At 39.9% G+C, this 18,319-nt stretch overlaps 1 protein-coding gene and 1 long non-coding RNA gene across 2 annotated transcripts in view; one reads left to right on the top strand and one right to left on the bottom strand.

Annotated features, from left to right (window-relative positions):
* TANC2 (tetratricopeptide repeat, ankyrin repeat and coiled-coil containing 2) overlaps window positions 1-18,319 on the top strand; it is a 202,121-nt gene that overhangs the window by 96,113 nt on the left and 87,689 nt on the right. Inside the window, exon 6 of the mRNA XM_081166008.1 lies at window positions 16,691-16,801. Coding sequence (XP_081022134.1) covers window positions 16,691-16,801 — 111 coding nt within the window. The remainder of the gene's footprint in view (window positions 1-16,690; window positions 16,802-18,319) is intronic.
* The window catches only part of LOC308571453, a 223,611-nt gene that overhangs the window by 195,195 nt on the left and 10,097 nt on the right, over window positions 1-18,319 (bottom strand). The window lies entirely within an intron of this gene.

Genomic DNA, 18,319 nt, shown 5'->3' with positions numbered 1-18,319 from the left:
TTTGAATGTTAAGATTGCGCACGATTAAGAAACGTTATGCTTCTGCAATTTATTTTAAGTAAATGATAAAGTAAGTATTGATGGAAAAAGACGAGACAAATTAGAAACAAAATATTATGTTTATTAAGAGTGTTAAAACTAAATTACAAATTTTCGAAATTGGTAACATAATAAATTTAAAGGTATAATAAGATGGGAAACAAGATAACAAATTGCTGAACTGGTTAGAATAATGAATGCAATGCTGGGAGGATGTGAGGAGGTCCAAAAATGAGCCGTCGAAGGACGTTATGAAAGTATCTTAACTTTTTCTTCTTTCTTTTTACTTTTCTTCATATGTAAAAAAAAATGTTTCTTGCATGTTGTTGTGTAAACAAATCTGTTAACCTATGGAAAGAAACGCAATAAAAAATTTTATAAAAAAAAAAAAAAAGAATCACCGGCCTATAAGAAAACAGAAACCAAGAGAGAAGAGTTCTTTAAATAGAATTGATCAGCTAGAGGGTCTTGTGGTTAGGTACTGTGAATATATATATATATAGAGAGAGAGAGAGAGAGAGAGGTTGAATCTCATAACTTTGGAGTTAATTTCAACATTTACTTGGTTTCTTTGAATAAATATAGCATACAGTGGCAGGTTTATTTTCAGCTTGAGTCTTTTAATGGAGTAACTTGCGAAAGCTGTCCATACGCCTGACTTCTGTCTTGTGATATTCCACATTAGCTGCATATTTTTAGAATCATTTTAGGCTGTAATTCCTGTAGGAGTGAAAGTGTCTCCTCCTTTTGTTCCTACAGAAACAAGAGTACTTATAATAGCAGGCATGGTGAGTTATGGAACGATTGTGTTTTGTTTAATGCAGTTCCTTTGCAGTAGTCTCTCAGAGTCAAAAAGAATTCTAAGAATATATAGTATAATTTAGCTATGGTCAGTATCTTAAGCTTTGATACATTTGTATTATAGACCTTGACGTATAGATGTTATAGAACAGGATGTATAATTTTGTGATACAAATGAGTCAGTGTTTGAGAAGTCCTGACAGATTCAAAGATTTCCGAGGTTTTAAAAAACATAATGAGCTTGGATGTCATTTGGATTTTATTTTGTGTTTTTCCCATCAGGCTTTCAGATAATGCCACTTCAATCCCCGAGGGTTACCAAATATATAAAATGAAAGCTGGGATTCTACTAAAGAATTCATTTGTTACATAAATGTGCTTTGTACATATGCAAATGTGCCTACAGATATGTTAACCAACCCTCATCTCACCAAAAATTCAGAAAAACAGAGGCAGTAAATACCCTAAGTCAAACAAATGCAGTGTTCTGTCTCTTTCCTTGGAAGGTAGAATGGTTCCCTAAACATAGTTTTGTCATGTTGGCATTCAGAACGCAAGTGATATTTTTCAGCATTTAACAGTGTTGTGTAAGTTGGTCCTTAGGGTGGATTGCTAGAAAACTGAGCACACTACAATAGACATGGGTCATTGTGCTGTCTTGGAGATGATATTTTCGGTAGAACATAGTCCTGTTCTTCTATAGCTTAGACCATAATATGGCTCGATGCTTATACCCTAAGTAAGGCCTGTCCATGCCTCTATCTCTCCTTTCCAGGAAATTTAAGGACAGACTTGTTCTCTGTCCAGGATATCCCTTGCAAATAAACCACCAGGACTTGTGGAGGGGCAAATTCTAAGCACTGAAGGTGGAAAGGTTGTATCTGATCCAGTGGAGTTGCATGTCCTCCTGAACATCAAGATGTTGATCTAATTACCATGATAGAATGACTGTGAATCCTCACCCTCCTTGCTGGTGGAAGAATAGGGGACATTAAAACTTCTACTGCTATCATGGAGATCCTAGCTTTCAATATTTGTACTTCAGTTTGTAGGGCTACTTGCTGTACCTGCAGTGTCTGGAGTGTCTGCACCATGCCTGGACCTGCCAAGTCACCCGAAGAGTTATTTGTCTTATTTATGCTCAGGACCAGTTTGCTGCAGCCTGGCAAACTGTCAGAGCTAAACCGTATATAAGTGTTAAATGGGAATCAGTAATAGGGAACCAGAGTAGTCACTGTGAATTTTTGTCCCCATGAATTTGTCAAAAACCTGTTTGAAAAGCCATCTAGGTAGGATCCTTAACCACAGTCTTTGTAAACCCCCAGTATACCATACTCAGGGATATAGAGCTTCTGTATATAGAGGTTCCATTGAGATACACTAGCTAGTAATCACCAAGAGTCCAAATCAGTGTTAGAGGTACACATTTTCTGAAATGGAGATTCCATTAAGTCGCCTAAACCATCACTCAGTAGAAGCTTGTCAAAGACTGTTCATTCCCGTTTTACAGTATCTTGGAGGCTGGGACAAAGAACCAGTTACTAGCTGAAAGCCATCATCTATATTCATATCAGAGCCAACCTTAAATGTACTACAAAGACCTACTAAGATTACTGTATTATTCATCTGATGAAGTGTTTTTTTGGCCCACAAAAACACACACCCAAAAGCCTGTGCTGCAATTATTCTGTTAAATGTACTGCAAGACTCTATGCTGTGTTTGTTACAACAGACTTAAGAAGAGTTACGCAACATTACATACCCCTGGAATGTATATTGTATGTACGATTAGAAAAGTTCTTGTTGACTGGGAGATATTGTGGATTTATTTTGCAAGACTGTCACATATGAGTGAACAGTTCTTGGGTATTTATTATTGGGTGTTTATTTCTTCTTTATGCCATAATGTGAAAGTGCAGCTTTTAGCTGAAACGGAAGTATTAAGTGAATTGATTTCTTCAGGGCAGAATACATAAGATGGGTAGGTTTAAGCCGCCCAGAGGGGCTTGGGAAACCCAGCCAGAATGATGGGCTATAAATAATAAAATTACTATTAGTATTATTATTATTACTCCTACTACTACTACGTGTTTCCTTATCTCTGGTGCCTGGTGAACACCAGTATATCCCCACGAATGAAAAGTAAAACCATGTATAATTTGAAGTTTCTAATGGTACACAAAAATGCAGAAATTAAAAGTAGAATCCCAGATATTTGATTTTTGTGTTCATATTTTATAAGCTTAGCCTGGAGTTTATTAGACTACTTCTAGAACTAAAATCATTTGTGAAAAATAGGCAGTTCTCTATTTAAAAGAGCCTAGCCTTTCAATAGTCAAGATGCTACTTCCTCTAATAGTGGGTGACTTACCATGGAGTTAACATACACACACACAATAAACATTAAATAAGGTATGTTTAGAATAATTTAAAATTGGAAGTCATTTGAAAAATCTTGACTAGCCAAAGAAACCATCACATGGTGCAGCTAAGCATTCCAGTCTACAAAACTTTTATAATTACCTCTACCTTTTTTGCTTAGCATAGTGTGTGACATTCAGGGATACATTGACAATCATAAAGTTGGAAATACTCTAAACGGCCCTTAAGTTGTGCAAAATGAACAGAAGTACACACCCTTTAAATCCCATAGAGCAAATGGTTCCAATAAGAGTGTCACTGTCTCCACTTTCCAGAAACAAGTGAATACATTTTTGTTCTAATGGGCTTTTCCGGCTAGATAAATGGGTTTTTGCCATGAGTGGCTGTACTGTATTTTGTGTTGTTTTAGTTCTCTTCTAAATGTGTCAGCTTTTTGTGTTTTTAACTTGTTTTGCTGTTTACATTGTACAACACCCTGAGATGATAGTGCAGAAGGCGATAAATAAATTGATGATGATGATGAAGTTGATGATGATGATGATGATAATAATAATAATAGCATGTGTATATAAAAAAATAACCTCTTCCCCACCCACTGGATCATACCAAAGCTCATATGGTCCAGAATCCTATTCTGACCATGGCCAATCAGATGCCTATGGGAAGTGCTCAGGCAGGACATGAGTGCAATATCACTTTCCTGCTAGTGTTCTCCTTCAACTTGTATCCAGAGGAATACCCACCTCCCAATATGGGAAGAGAGCACACAGTCATTGTGACTAGTAGTCATTAATAGACTTATTCTTCATAAGTTTGTCTAAAGGTAAAGGGACCCCTGACCATTAGGTCCAGTCGTGACCGACTCTGGGGTTGCGGCGCTCATCTCGCTTTATTGGCCGAGGGAGCTGGCGTACAGCTTCCAGGTCATGTGGCCAGCAGGACTAAGCCGCTTTTGGCGAACCAGAGCAGCGCACGGAAACGCTGTTTACCTTCCTGCTGGAGCGGTACCTATTTATCTACTTGCACTTTGACGTGCTTTCGAACTTCCAGGTTGGCAGGAGCAGGGACTGAGCAACGGGAGCTCACCCCGTCACGGGGATTCGAATCGCCAACCTTCTGATCGGCAAGTCCTAGGCTCTGTGGTTTAACCCACAGCGCCACCCGCGTTTGTCTAATCCCCCCTTTAAAACCATCACAGTGGTGGCCACCATGACACTGTGCAGTTATGAATTACATAGTTATGAATTACTACTTTTCCGTAGTTCAAAGTAGTACTTGTTTGTGTCTGTCCTTCAGGGTGGTTTTTAGCTTGAGTCTAAGCACTGTTGAGTCCCCTAATTTGTTTTCAGGCCCAAGCATCCTTCAATAATTTTGTGTTGTTTTTTTCAGTTGAGATTTTGTACTACGGCAACCACCACTATTGTTTCATAATTGTGATTTTTAGATGCATCAGAATAAGGCTCATTAAGGCTCGCAGAATAAGCAGGTCTAGAACCTGAGCTATGTTTGGAGTGGTCTTGTTATTTAGAAATGGATTGCTACATGTCTTGAACTATTTGAATCAATAGCACTGCAGCACTTAAAACATTTTAACACCAAAGGCCCCTCATTGCAGTATTAGATAGTAACTGGTTAGTGTCCAGCATGTGAGTCAGCTTCTGGCAAGAGAATTCATCATTATTTAAGTGGAGGGGGGCAGGAACACTTAGCTTAATCTGCAATGGCTGGATGTTTGCTTTATTTAAAATCAATAAAAATTATCCTGCTGTGGTCAGCAATAAAAAGCCTTGTGGTGAAACTTGAGGAGGAGTACAGGATAGTGGGGCAAATTTGCTGCCCCACATCCAAGCAGCCTGCCAGAAAGTCTCATTACCATTGCTATCACTGTCCCCATACCCTTCTTTCACCTTTAGTACAACTAGAGAGCCAGATTTGGCTCAGAGGCCGCTCAGTTATTGAACCTTACACAATGCGGAAACCTTATACTGCAGAAAAGCCAGAAGCAAATATTAGACTGCATGGATACACTGTTGCCCAGCTCCTGTTCAATTCAGCAAATAGGAGAAAATTCGCAGAAGGTTTCCTCCTGAATGCCTTAATTTGTCCCTTTCAGTCACCAGTGCAGATGTAAAGCTGGGGATCCCTTAATCGTGGGATTGCTCACTTCCTCCTCACTCTAGCGTCTGTCAAAATGGTAATATTCCAGTAGACATTTTTGATAAATTGACTTTTGAAACTGACTTTTACTCTAGGCTGCTGCTTTTAATATTTTGGTATAACTTTGTTTTAATAATTTTGATTGCATTGTTGATATTTTGATATGGTTTGTAAGGTATATTGTCATAGAAAGATAGGATGGAATGCCACAGCAGTGCCCCCACCCCACAAAAAGCAACCTCAAACACAATTCTATTGTCAGCTGTAGAATTCCATGCAGAGTGAGAAGGTTGAAATCTCATATGTATATTGTGGATTTCAATACTTCTTCTGTTGATGTTTGAGGCTTTTCACATACCTCAGGTATGTGTGTTGTCGATTAGACCATCAAGCTACAAAACTCTTTTAAAAAATAAATAAAAATACCATAATTAAGCCTATTTCTTTTGAGAGCTGACATGCTATTTTTCAATTGTACTTTATTAATAATGTTTCTAAAAAAGAAGTCTAAATAAATATTTCCTAATTAAATACCAGCTCAATCATAAATGGCATGCCACAACAAAATAATGTAAATAGAAAATGCAATTATATTATTAGCAAGCTAAATGGATTTAAGTATGGAGTAAATCACATAGAATCAAGAGATTAAACTACTTCAGCAACAAAAGCATTAAAATGTGTTTTTGTTCTCGCTTCTTGCATTAGGAATGGTTCCGAACGTGATCTGCTATTCAGCCAAAAAGGGATGGGTGGATGGAATAATGCAAGCAGTGCCAAGAAATATTCACTGTTATCGTATTGAGTAAAAGTGCATCCTTCTTGCAGACCTCAGCTTCTTGCTTCTTGCTACACTGCAGGCCTAGATCCTCTCCCGGGCCGTTGTCCTTGATCCTGCCTTGCTCTTGAGTCTTGCCTAGTTACTCATTCCTGGCTTATCCTGTGGCTTCTGGACTGCTGCCCATGGCCCAGACTTGTCGCTTTTTACCTTAGCCTGGTGCCCTTCGTTTATTATTAGGCCACAGCAACTATGCTGATTGGAGTTGATGGAAATTGTAGTCAGACAGCATTTGGAGGGCGCCAGATTGGCAAAGTAGGGATGCGGGTGGCGCTGTGGGTTAAACCACAGAGCCTAGGACTTGCTGATCAAAAGGTCGGCGATTCAAATCCCCGCGACGGGGTGAGCTCCCGTTGCTCGGTCCCTGCTCCTGCCAACCTAGCAGTTCGAAAGCACGTCAAAGTGCAAGTAGATAAATAGGTACCACTCCAGTGGGAAGGTAAACGGTGTTTCCGTGCATTGCTCTGGTTCGCCAGAAGCGGCTTAGTCATGCTGGCCACATGACCCAGAAGCTGTACACCGGCTCCCTTGGCCAATAAAGCAAGAGGAGCGCCGCAACCCCAGAGTCGGCCACGACTGGACCTAATGGTCAGGGGTCCCTTTACCTTTACCTTAGATTGGCAAAGGCTGCTTCGCCTCTTATAGCATTGACTCTCTCCTGAGGAAGGACGGAATCCCAATTTCTCGGGCTAGGAAAGTGCAACAGTTTTGAGGTAGAGGAAGACCCACCAATCCCATGTTTGTTGAATGGGGTCTCTTTAATTCAAAGCATGGGCTCTGTGTCTGAGCTACAGCTCCTTTTCACTAACTTAAGCTGGGCTTACCCAGTTTCCTCAGTGCAAAGCCTAGTTCTCATCTTGCTGATGCTTTTCCTCATGGGAAGATGGCTGGACCCTCCCTTAGTGTCATCACTGAGCAAGGCTTTGAGGAAGTATAAGCAAAGGACAAGAAGTATCCCAGCTTTGCTAGTCTCAGTTATACTTTTGTTGAATTTCTGGTAGTGATTGTAATGGATGCATTTTTCAGTGCGGCTTGGCATGCCAGAAGGGATTTTTAAAATCAACTGTTAACTTTCTCACACTGTCCTATTTAGCCCTAATTGGTTGCTGTTAACATATGTTCTCTCACATTTGTACACCATAATGAGGCTTTTTGAGGTTATGGTTTAGGAATGAGATTTATAATGATTAATAAAAAAGTGCATTTTTAAAAAAGATATTGGTCTGATATAATGCAAAATGAAATCCCACTAATTCTAAGTGAGAGATGCTTGCCATCATTGCTTTTGGGAAGCAAGGTCTCTGAAGTTGTTTCTGTGTATTCTTACTATATGAAGAATTCTCATTTAGTTGCTTATGGTTATCCTAATGACTTTTACCGACAAGTTTTTGAGAAAAGGAGATAACTATCACCATAACAAATCTCAGAAGCCTGTTGCCTGCAACTCTTGTGTACATAGCTTGTGCAAGGTCTTGCAAATTCAGATGTAGAATACAATATAAAAAGATGAAAGATATAAAAGTGTTATTTCTGCATTTCTTGTGGCCCCCTGATTCCTGTTTAAAAGGACCTGGATTCTAAGAGAGGTCATACTGAATCATGGGTGAAAATAGATGGGAGCCTCATAAACAGTTTGTGTTGTGCCATTGTGTGGGGGTGGGGGTGGGTAGGGTTTCCTGTTCAAAAGAAAAGAAAAAGCACACAGAAACACACAGATATCCATTGGGCCCACCCAAGGTTTTCAGAAGCCCAGCCATAGTAAAATTATATTGAAAACCTGTTGGGATTTACCTAATTTTGCACTTTAAAGAATTCACATTCTGCAAATATTTTCATGGGGATTTATTGCAAAAGAGAAAGTGAGGTAAGAAAAATGTGATCCCCACATATGCTTTGGAAATGTTTCCAGTCAAAATTAGAATCCATGCTTCATAAAGAAAGGGACATTTTTAGCAACTTTCGGGTGGGGATGGCAGAAATCCATTACTTTTAATTGGTGTCTGTGTGTGTATGTGGATCTTGTTTTCAGTTGAGGTAGCACAAGGCCACCAGCTTCGCTGCTCTTTCAAGTGCTGGTGGAATTGCAGTTAAATCAGCCCGGCAAGATTCCTTTTTGCTGCAGAATGGCTCAATCAAATTGACACTGCATTGTGACATTCCTTTGTTGCTGGATGCCCAACTGACATCTATGGTATAAAGTGCCTTTCACTATAAAGTGCACCAGCTAGAACCTCTCCACCCCACCTCCCCTGACTCCTGGATAGGCCTGCATTATCCATGCTCTGATAATCTCCAAACTGTACGCGGTTCTAAATGTTATGTCCAGAGCAGTATTTCTTGAACAATCTGTGGGTGAAATTATTTGTCTGATTGTGGCAGTCGTTTCAGCAGGGTTTACACAGCATTCTGCTGCTTCCATGGTCTAGAACCAGATAGAGGCACGCGTTATTGCTAGATGCCATCTGCCAGAGGGGATTTACTGAAAACATTTTCGGGAGAGAGCTTAGGAATGCCGTTACCTGCATTGAGCCTAAAAAGGGGGCAGGTAATACATTGAAATAAAACAAATGGTAGAAATAATAATAATAATAATAATAATAATAATAATAATAATAATAATAATAATAATAATTTATTGTTTATACCCCACCCATCTGGCTGGGTTTCCCCAGCCACTCTGGGCGGCTTCCAACAGAACACTAAAATACAATTAAACATTAAAAGCTTCCCTGAACAGGGCTGCCTTCAGATGTCTTCTAAAAGTTTGGTAGTTATTTTTCTCTTTAACATCTGGTGGGAGGGCGTTACACAGGGCGGGTGCCACTACCGAGAAGGCCCTCTGCCTGGCTCCCTGTAACTAGGCATTGGCAAGGGTGGGTTAAGTGTATGTGAGGGGGGGAGGGAAGCGCCATCGCCTCCCCCCACTGAAAAGGGTAGTCCGATAAAGGACTCCGGGGGGCGTTGCCCTGTCCGAAGCCTGTGGAGGTGTGGGCCCAAGGCACGCCCCCAAGCGGTGACTCCGGGGCAGTTCCTAGTTGATGTGCCTCAGCAGGACTCCCTCTACTGGTGGTTAACCCTTGCCGGTCTTCATGCAATCGGGCTGAAGCTGGCTTGTCGATAGGGCCAATGCCTAAGCCAATACCGCTCATTCTTGTAATCAATAAAGTTGTGGCCTATTTCGCCCATTAACCTTAATTCTTGGTGTCCTGTGTCTTTATTTCTTCCTGGGAGGGGGCGGGAACTCGCCACGCAACTAAATGATGCTATCTCTTATCAATTTTGGCACCAACTTAAAGACTTACTTATTTACCTCCTAGGCCTTTGGGTGATTCATTGGTCTCTGCTGCGGTGAAGCTTATTTTATTGTCCTGTTATTTTCTATTTTCAGCCTGTTAATGTGTTAATTGGTGCTTTATTTATTGTTGGCAGTTATATTGTTGGCAATTATTTTATTACCAATCAGTTATAATGCACTCTGGGATCTTGAAGAGTAGAATAAAAATATGTTAAATAAACAAGCAAATAAACTTACCCAGGAACATGTCAGGATGCAAAGTTTGAGAAGCACGAAGTTTGAGAACCTCTATGACAGACCTCTCTACTTAATGATGAAAACTATATTTATTTATAACATTCTTCTTTACCATAAAGCCTATGGTTTATTTTATTTTTAAAATAATCCCTGAGGTGACTGAGGGCAAAAGAGCGAAAAACTAAATTTGGGGGTGAAAATGAGTTAGTCACAAATATGTATCAAGGATATTTGGACACTTTTAATAAAATATTGAAATGCATTCATTTAAACAAGATGCTAAAAATGCTTTTATTGTATCCAAAGATGTAAAATGGGAACAGAGGAGTACAAAGCAATGCTGGAAAAACGCCCTTGGTTTGTGTTGCTTAATTTAGCCATTCTTCTGCCTAGTGACTAAAGTGAATCATGCAAGGTTTAGCTGTATAATTTGTGAAGCAGTTTTGAATTCAAGAAATATGAACATTTGGCGTGCTTCTACTACTTATAAAATTATAGTCATATTCTTAAAAACAATTGTGATTCTGTGATCCTTAAATAGTTTGTAAACCCTAACTCTTGGCTATAAAGTCAATTAGCAGCAAACTACTAGCTTGAACTGCAAGGGACCAAATACCAAAAATAATTAGAAATAGATTTAAAAGCAAATGTGAGGAAAATAACCCAGTGCAAATTGGAAACTTCTTTTCCTTTCTTTGATGCATTTTCTAATTCAAACTAAAAATATTTGTAAGATTGTGTGCATTTCTAATTAAAAACTAAAGGTTGTATTTCAGCCAGCAGAAAAAGAGCCTTTGAAATTGGTAGTTAGGCAGTATTTTTAATTAATGCAGCAGATTTCTGCCATCCCACTCTGTCTTCTAAACAGATACCTTCCTCAGTTTATTTTTAAAACTAAACTTATTTGGCTAATAGAAGTGTTTAGCTCTGAGTTATATATCTTGCCATATTTTGGATTTTCTCACTAGGAATTAAGAGCAACGTGGCATCTGCTTGTGATAGATTCCAAGATTGGAGCAGATCATTCCATAGGCAGTTGAAAAAGGAAATAAATCACCCATTCTTATGACCTTTAATGAAGGAACATACATACCAACATGTGATTTAATCATGAATTTTGATTTAAAATAATGAAACCCTAGTGTAGCTTTTCCAAAACCTATGGGCAGTGCGTTTCAGTGATCCAACATGGGGGGACGGGACCTGAATCTGCGAAGTAGACTCTTAGCCTATGTAGACTTGTGCTACCAAAGCATAAATTGATCAAGACAATATCTGTGCTTATAGAGTAAAATAATATTGCTGTGCTATATTAGAAGCAAAAAAACTTGTTCTGATGAATTGAAAGAGCCGCAAAAAGATTCCACTGAGCACATGGATTGACAATATGGACAGACTAGCCACATATGAACGAATTGCATGTCGACACAAATTAAGAATGGATAAATATGAAGAAATCTGGAAGGAATATTTAAGCGATAAGGGGGACGGTGGTGGGAAGTAGGGGGATGAGAGGTGGAGAAATATTGTTAAAAAGGTGTAGTCATAGGTATATCAGTACTCAAATCTGAAATGTTAAATTGTGTTATTAATGATATTGTGGGTTTTTTGTGTTTTTTGTTGTTGTTTGTATTGAAAAAATGATTAAATAATTTTTTAAAAAATAGCTGGCTAGTAGAAACTAATGCTTGCCTACAAGGCCAGCCATAACTTAACACACCCCTGTCTTTTATACATAAGCCTACTGAGTTCTGTAAGTAAAGAAATTGCCCCAGGAGTTTGGATCTTAATCAGAAGAGTAGGTCTGGGATAAAATTTGAATCTCATGTTCCTTAATTTTATTTGTCTCTTAATATTACAGCATTAGCATTTCATGTTTTCTTTAGATGGCATTCCACACCATTACATTTAGGTCACATTAATATAGATTTTTCTTCATTAAATTAGGGGGGGAGCGCAGATTTATTCCCCTGGAACATTGTTCTGTTGCTGAGAGAACTATCCAAAGATCTGTTCTTTTCTGGTTTCAGGTTGTTCAGTATATCAAGAACATTACAGATTTCAGAGTGCTATTTGAATCTACAGGCATTATATTAGGAAGCTTCATTGCCTTACTCCTTGTTGCAGTCAAATATGTAATCACAAATCAAGGGATCTCTTAATTGGATACCTGCAGATTATTTCCTGGAATGGTGGTTATCTTTTCTGAGTAATATAGATTCTACCACTTGTCATATGCAAGACCTTAGAGGGTTAAAACTATTTTTATTTTGTATGCCCTTATGTAATGGGTTGTGATGCTGCCACGTTTTCCTTGTAAATGGTGTTCCTTATTGATGTTCATTAGTCCTTTATATTCTGACTTCCTGGTGCCTCTATTGCTTACCTGTTATGCTCTATTGCTATTTAGCTTTCTCTCTTTTTTTTTAAGAGTAGACACTTCCAATATGTAGCAGAATAAGGATCTTGTTTTTTGTTTTGTGTAATTATTGTAAGACTTATTGAAATAATGTAAAATTAACAAGTTTTTTTTTTAAAGGAATGTACTCTTAGCCTCACAATAACCCCAGAGTTAGGTTATGCCACAAGAGGATGTCTTTTCCAAAAACCACAGAGAGATGTGCATGGATGAGCAAGTCCAGCACTCTGTTCTTTACACCATTCTGACTCACATTGTTTAACGTCTGTAATTGGATCTTACAAGTTGATGATGTGTAACTAGCAATTAATGTGCTGCTTCTCTGCAGTGGATAGTAGAGTTCCTTTAAAGCTTTGCTGGGGTCACTCAGGGACTTGTTCTTGATGTTAAGATATTCTCTCTCTACACATCTCTGGGTGACATCATAAGTCTCATAGGTTTCAGTGTTGCTTATAGGCTGATGATACCCATCTCAGCTGCTCTAACGTAGAACTCCCCACCACCACCATATCTGTTGCTGGCTCTCTTTATATTTTTGTTGTTGTTGTTTAGTTGTTTAGTCGTGTCCGACTCTTCGTGCCCCCATGGACCAGAGCACGCCAGGTACTCCTGTCTTCCACTGCCTCCCACAGTTTAGTCAAACTCACGCTGGTAGCTTCGAGAACACTGTCCAACCATCTCGTCCTCGGTCGTCCCCTTCTCCTTGTGCCCTCCATCAGTGGCGTAGCGTGGGTTGTCAGCACCCGGGGCAAGGCAAGTAATTTGTGCCCCCTAACCCATGGATTTGCGCCCCCTAACCCTAACCCCCAGATGTTGCGCCCGGTGCGGCCGCCCCCCCCGTACCCCCCACGCTACGCCACTGCCCTCCATCTTTCCCAGCATCAGGGTCTTTTCCAGGGAGTCTTCTCTTCTCATGAGGTGGCCAAAGTATTGGAGTCTCAGCTTCAGGATCTGCCCTTCCAGTGAGCACTCAGGGCTGATTTCCTTCAGAATGGAGAGGTTTGATCTTCTTGCAGTGATCCATGAAGGGGCTTTATATTTTATGTAAACTTTATATTTGGGTGCTTGATTGCTTTCCCCAACTCTTCTGTTCTGCCTCATGCTCATGCTGCAATTTTGAACACACTTAGTTGGGCATAAGTTTGGAACGTATGTCCCACTAAGGGTAAGTATGTTTAGCTGGGTGCTGTTATATGTTTGGTTCCTGCAGGTTTTGTCTACAGAGCTGCTCACATATTTTCAGTTATTTTTGCTGTTTTTTTGTTAGTAATAAGTTCCATGCCTGCCCCTTTCATATTCTGTATGCTTTGTCGCCTTTATGTGTGTTCTTAGGTCCAGTAACAAGCTTATTCACAGGGATACATGGGTCGAGTCATCTTGACCACTATCGTTGTAGATCCAACAGTTATAATAATTGCTCAGAAGAGTTTCACTGACTTACAGTCTGGGGTACTAAAATGCCACACTTCTTCTAATAATAAGAGGCTAGGACAGGAAACATGAATGTGATGAGTGCCACTCGTGTGCTTAAAGATCTTCACTAGCTTCACGTTTGCTTCTAAGCACAAACCAGAGTGTTTGCTTTGACCTGTAAAGGCCTAAACAGCCTAGGACCTGGGTATCTGATGGAATGCATGCTCCTATTTCCCCGTTTTTGTTTTTGTTTATTACCATAAGAAACATACAGGAATATACATCACTAATGTGAACATGTTAGCAAAACGCCTCTAGAATGTCTTCAGAATAAAGCAAAAACAAACTCTCTTGCCTTAATCATGCAATATTTGATGAAGCATGGCTACTTTTCTCTGAATTTTATCCTTCTTTCTCTTTGTTCTTTCAGTCCAAGATAATATGGTAATTCTGTCATCATTGCATATTCTGACATTTTGTTTAACCGATCTTTCACAGAAGGTGTTTATGCTATTTCACATACAAAACCGCGGTTGTCATATAAAATACTATTTCTTCATGTCGTTGATGGACATACCCATCTATAGAAATTAAAACATTATTTTTGATATCAGTATTCTAATTGGAGTAATTCTTTTTGAAAACATGTATAGTTTTTTCATTGCTTGATCAGATGTCAATTTATTAAAATGAACTCCTCCAATTGTTGAGGACTCTGTTAAAGGTCCCACCTGCAGAGTTGAAGTACTTTGCTAACATGGGCATAGCCTTCTCAGTTGGCACCCTGTTTATGGAATTTCCCCAAAGAACTGTCCATCAGGTTCATATTTGACTATCACTTTGGTGTCAGACACCAGTGTCAAACACCGCTTTATTATTTGTTTAAATGTCTTGACTTTTGAGATTTGTCAAGTGGGTTCAAATTATTGTTTGTAAACTGTCATAGGGACTGCATGGTCAAAAGGTGGCATAGAAATTATGAGCAATGTTTATCACTTCACCCCAAAGTCTCTTAATTAAGTGTTTTGAAGCAGTCACATGATTGCTTTGTCACGAGCTCAGCTCAGCCTACAGATTTGTCACACCAACTTTTGTCCTGTGACTTGCAGGGCGAATAAGCAGAAGGCATGCTTTTCTTAAATGTCAGTCCTGGTGCCCTTTAGGTCACTCAGAGGAGCATTTTAGGCTATCACAAACAGAGGTAAGTTAAGATGAGATTGCAAACTTCCTCAAGATCTGCCAGTGGGACTCACGGTGGAAGAGGGATCTAATAATAATAATAATAATAATAATAATAATAATAATAATAATAATTTTTATTTATATCCCACCCTCCCCAGCCGAAGCCGGGCTCAGGGTGGCTAACAACAATCAAATAATCCAACATTCTAAAAACATTTCATTATAAAAATTAATTAAAATCAAATTGATGGCAACCGTTAAGCAAAATTCTGTGCAGATTGCCAGAGGAGGGAGTCAGGCTGCGCCCTGACCAAAGGCCTGGTGGAACATCTCTGTCTTGCAGGCCCTGCGGAAAGATGTCAGGTCCCGCAGGGCCCTAGTCTCTTGTGGCAGAGCGTTCCACCAGATTGGAGCCGCAGCCGAGAAAGCCCTGGCTCTAGTTGAGGCCAGCCTAACCTCTCTGTGGCCTGGGACCTTCAGGATGTTTTTATTTGAAGACCGTAAGTTCCTCTGTGGGACATCCTGAGTATTTCAGTTAAACCTAGTACTCTGGCTTCTCTCCCAAGCTAGTTTTTCAGGTCTAACAGATGCTTGCTTTATGAAATAATTTGTGTATTATAAAACAATGGAGTAATTTGGTTATGATTTTATGTACTATCAACATAGTAACTTAGTTATAAATATCTTCAATCTGAATTCAGCAATCAGCACCATTTCTTTCATGGTTGACATGTTTTAAACAGTAATTATGAAGCTCTAAAAATTTGTTCTAGAAATCTGTTCACTACCCACACAAATGTGTAAGTCAGCCTTTGGGAGGCTTGCGTCTTCAACCTGCGATGAAGTGGAATCTGTTTAAATACTTGAGCTACCTTCTTTGGCATGCAAGTTCACATGATAGGCTGCCTCCCACATTGCTTCCTTGCTTTAATTCAAAGAGGTGAATGATTTAATTCTTCTTCTTTTTTTAGGAAACAAATTTTCCCATAATTTAATCATAGCAAATTAATCTTCACTAAATGTGAAGATTGTTTATTCTTCCTAAATTGAAATTTGCACGTGCTGTTTTCCTTTGCATAAACTTTCTCCTGGGAAGGTGGTGTCAGGCTAGGTAGCTGCTGGGTTGCTATAAAGATGGTAATTTTTCGGATGCTTGAAAGCTCTTCAACGTTGGTTTTAGAACATTTGTTCAGATACTTTTTTCTATCCTTCTAGGGTTTTTGGCCAAATAGGTTGTCTGGTTTTTTGCACGTCCTACAGGAAGAGATTGCTTTCATTTCACATATTAATGTGACTCGGTTATACTGTCTTCTGTTATCTGAAAAAGCTAAAGTCTGTTTAGAACATCAGAGTACAGTCTCATAAGGCCTCCATTCAGTAAGCAGAAATTGATGGTATTATTTGCACAGTTGCATATTTGTGTGCCCTTAGGATTGTGCGGAAGCTGTAACTTGAAGGAGTCTGGTGCGTGATTCTTTTGTTCAAAGTGGCTTATAGAATGGGCAGTGAAATATGGTTCCTTTAGATTACAATGGAGGATGAATTATTCCCATCACTTGTGCATGTGCATAATCTGTCCAGGAGACATAACCTTTAGTATGCAATTCTAACCATACTTATATTGGTGTAAACCCCATGGGACAGAGTGGAATTTGCTCCTGAGTAAATATGTGTAGGGTTGTGCCATTAACTGTTTTTATTTCACCTGGAGGTGGTTTCTTCACGTAAGTTTTCTCAAAAGACAGCGTGGAAATTTGCATTTTTAACACGATCCACCTCTTTTCTTAGAAATGTAGAGCTCCCTTTTTTGGTTTTACAAAAGGGAACATGATCTGGGCCTGACATAGTTTGTTTAGCTAAATGCTTCCATGTGTTATTTACTGTTCACTTTCTCATGACCTTCCTTTGTGTTTCCCTTCTTCTTAAGCTCCTCTAAGGAAGGCAAAATTTGTTGAGAGCCCTCGAATTCCAGAATCTGAGCTTGGCTCACCAACTCTCACTTCTGCACCAAAACTGGACCTTGATGCCTACTGCCCTGGTAAGCATGCATGCAAAGCGCTTACTGCGTTCGAAGAGAGACACCATTTAGACCTTGATAAATAGCTTACAGGTTTTATGTGCTTATCAAATCTGGCAGTTTTAAATTTTGGCAGCAGTTGCTTACAGTACTTGATGCTTGAGTTCTTAGGTGTTAAATTAAGGCTTTCCAGAACTGAAATTACTTTACAGCCAGCATTATATCTCTGCTGGCTCATGTCATGGAGAATGTTTGGAAAAGTTACAGCATTCATTTTTAAAATTGTTTTTTAAGATACATTGTGTTGCTCATTCCCTCTGTGGCCTTGGGTGTTGGAGGTTGCTACAGGGGCTGCTTGGGTGTTTCTGGGTCAGGCTGCTACAGATGTGAAACACTGGTACTGAAAGCAAAGACAAAACAGTTTTATTTGCCTATTTCCCAGCCAGAGGTGGGGGACATGTTGTGCTCCTTCTGGGGTAGCTTGTCCGCCTTTGGTCCCCACTTTGCACTTCGCTCTCACCTGTGGCTCCTAGAAGCTGTCAGCATGTGACAGCAACCACACTATAGGAAACGACTTCAGCTGGCCAGCTAAACCAGGTGAGGGTAGTCAATGGATCTCAACCCCTTGGTGAGTTAGGAATTTCCCCTGCATGTGAAGACAGGCTCTGGTGGATTGAGCAGACAAGACCAATAGTGGGTCCAATGGACAAGAAGATAGTTTCTGCATGCTCTGTAGAGAGAAGTGAGTGGCAGATGGAGCTTGTCAACCTGGGAAGATAGCCCATCTAGGAGAAGGAAAACTCTGGTCCTAAACCTCCACTGCCTTGTGGAATATCGTTGGGAGAAGGAAAGGCTAAGAAGTAAACCCCACACAAATCCAGAGTCGAGTTTCTAAGATGATTGGATGGCGCCCTGTACGTCTCCTTCCGGCAATTCCTGCAGCCAAGCTGGTGCCAAACGTATTGCTCTGCTTTCCTTTGGACCACATCAGCGAGGCCAGGAAGGGGTCTTGTTGTCTGGGCAGCCCAGGACCCCCATACACACTACTCCATACATTTTTACCATCTATGCGAAAGCACAGGATGAAGTCATATGAATTGACAAGCTGAAACAGAATTCAAAGAAGATGAATGTGCTTGTACTCAAACATACTGATGATCTAGGCGAAATGTTCAACCTGTCTTGGATGGAGTGGCATTTCTGATGAAGCAAGTTTCTGTCTTGCAGTATTCTTCACTGTGTCATTTTTCCTGGATACTCGGGTGAGGGTGGCCATTAGGGTGCCTTTTATCTACTCCAGTAGATAAACTGGCTGTGTGTGATCTTTCCTGGAGAAGTTGAATTTGGCTTCAGTCATCGGTCCTTCACTTGCCTCAAGGATGGACTAGTGACGTTGGCTTGGCAACTTCATTAGTCCAAAGTGTGATAGCCAGACCTTTGTCTGAAACCTACAGGCAGGAAATTATTACTGTCTGTCATATGTCAGTTTGTTAGCATCTTATCCTCTTCTGGGCTTGATTCAAAATGCATGTTGAAGCA

The sequence above is a fragment of the Podarcis bocagei genome, assembly GCF_964188305.1.
Source record: "Podarcis bocagei genome assembly, chromosome: 13".
Lineage (NCBI taxonomy): Eukaryota > Metazoa > Chordata > Lepidosauria > Squamata > Lacertidae > Podarcis > Podarcis bocagei.
Note: the sequence above shows the minus strand (reverse complement) of the source record. Positions and strands in the feature narration are given on the sequence as shown.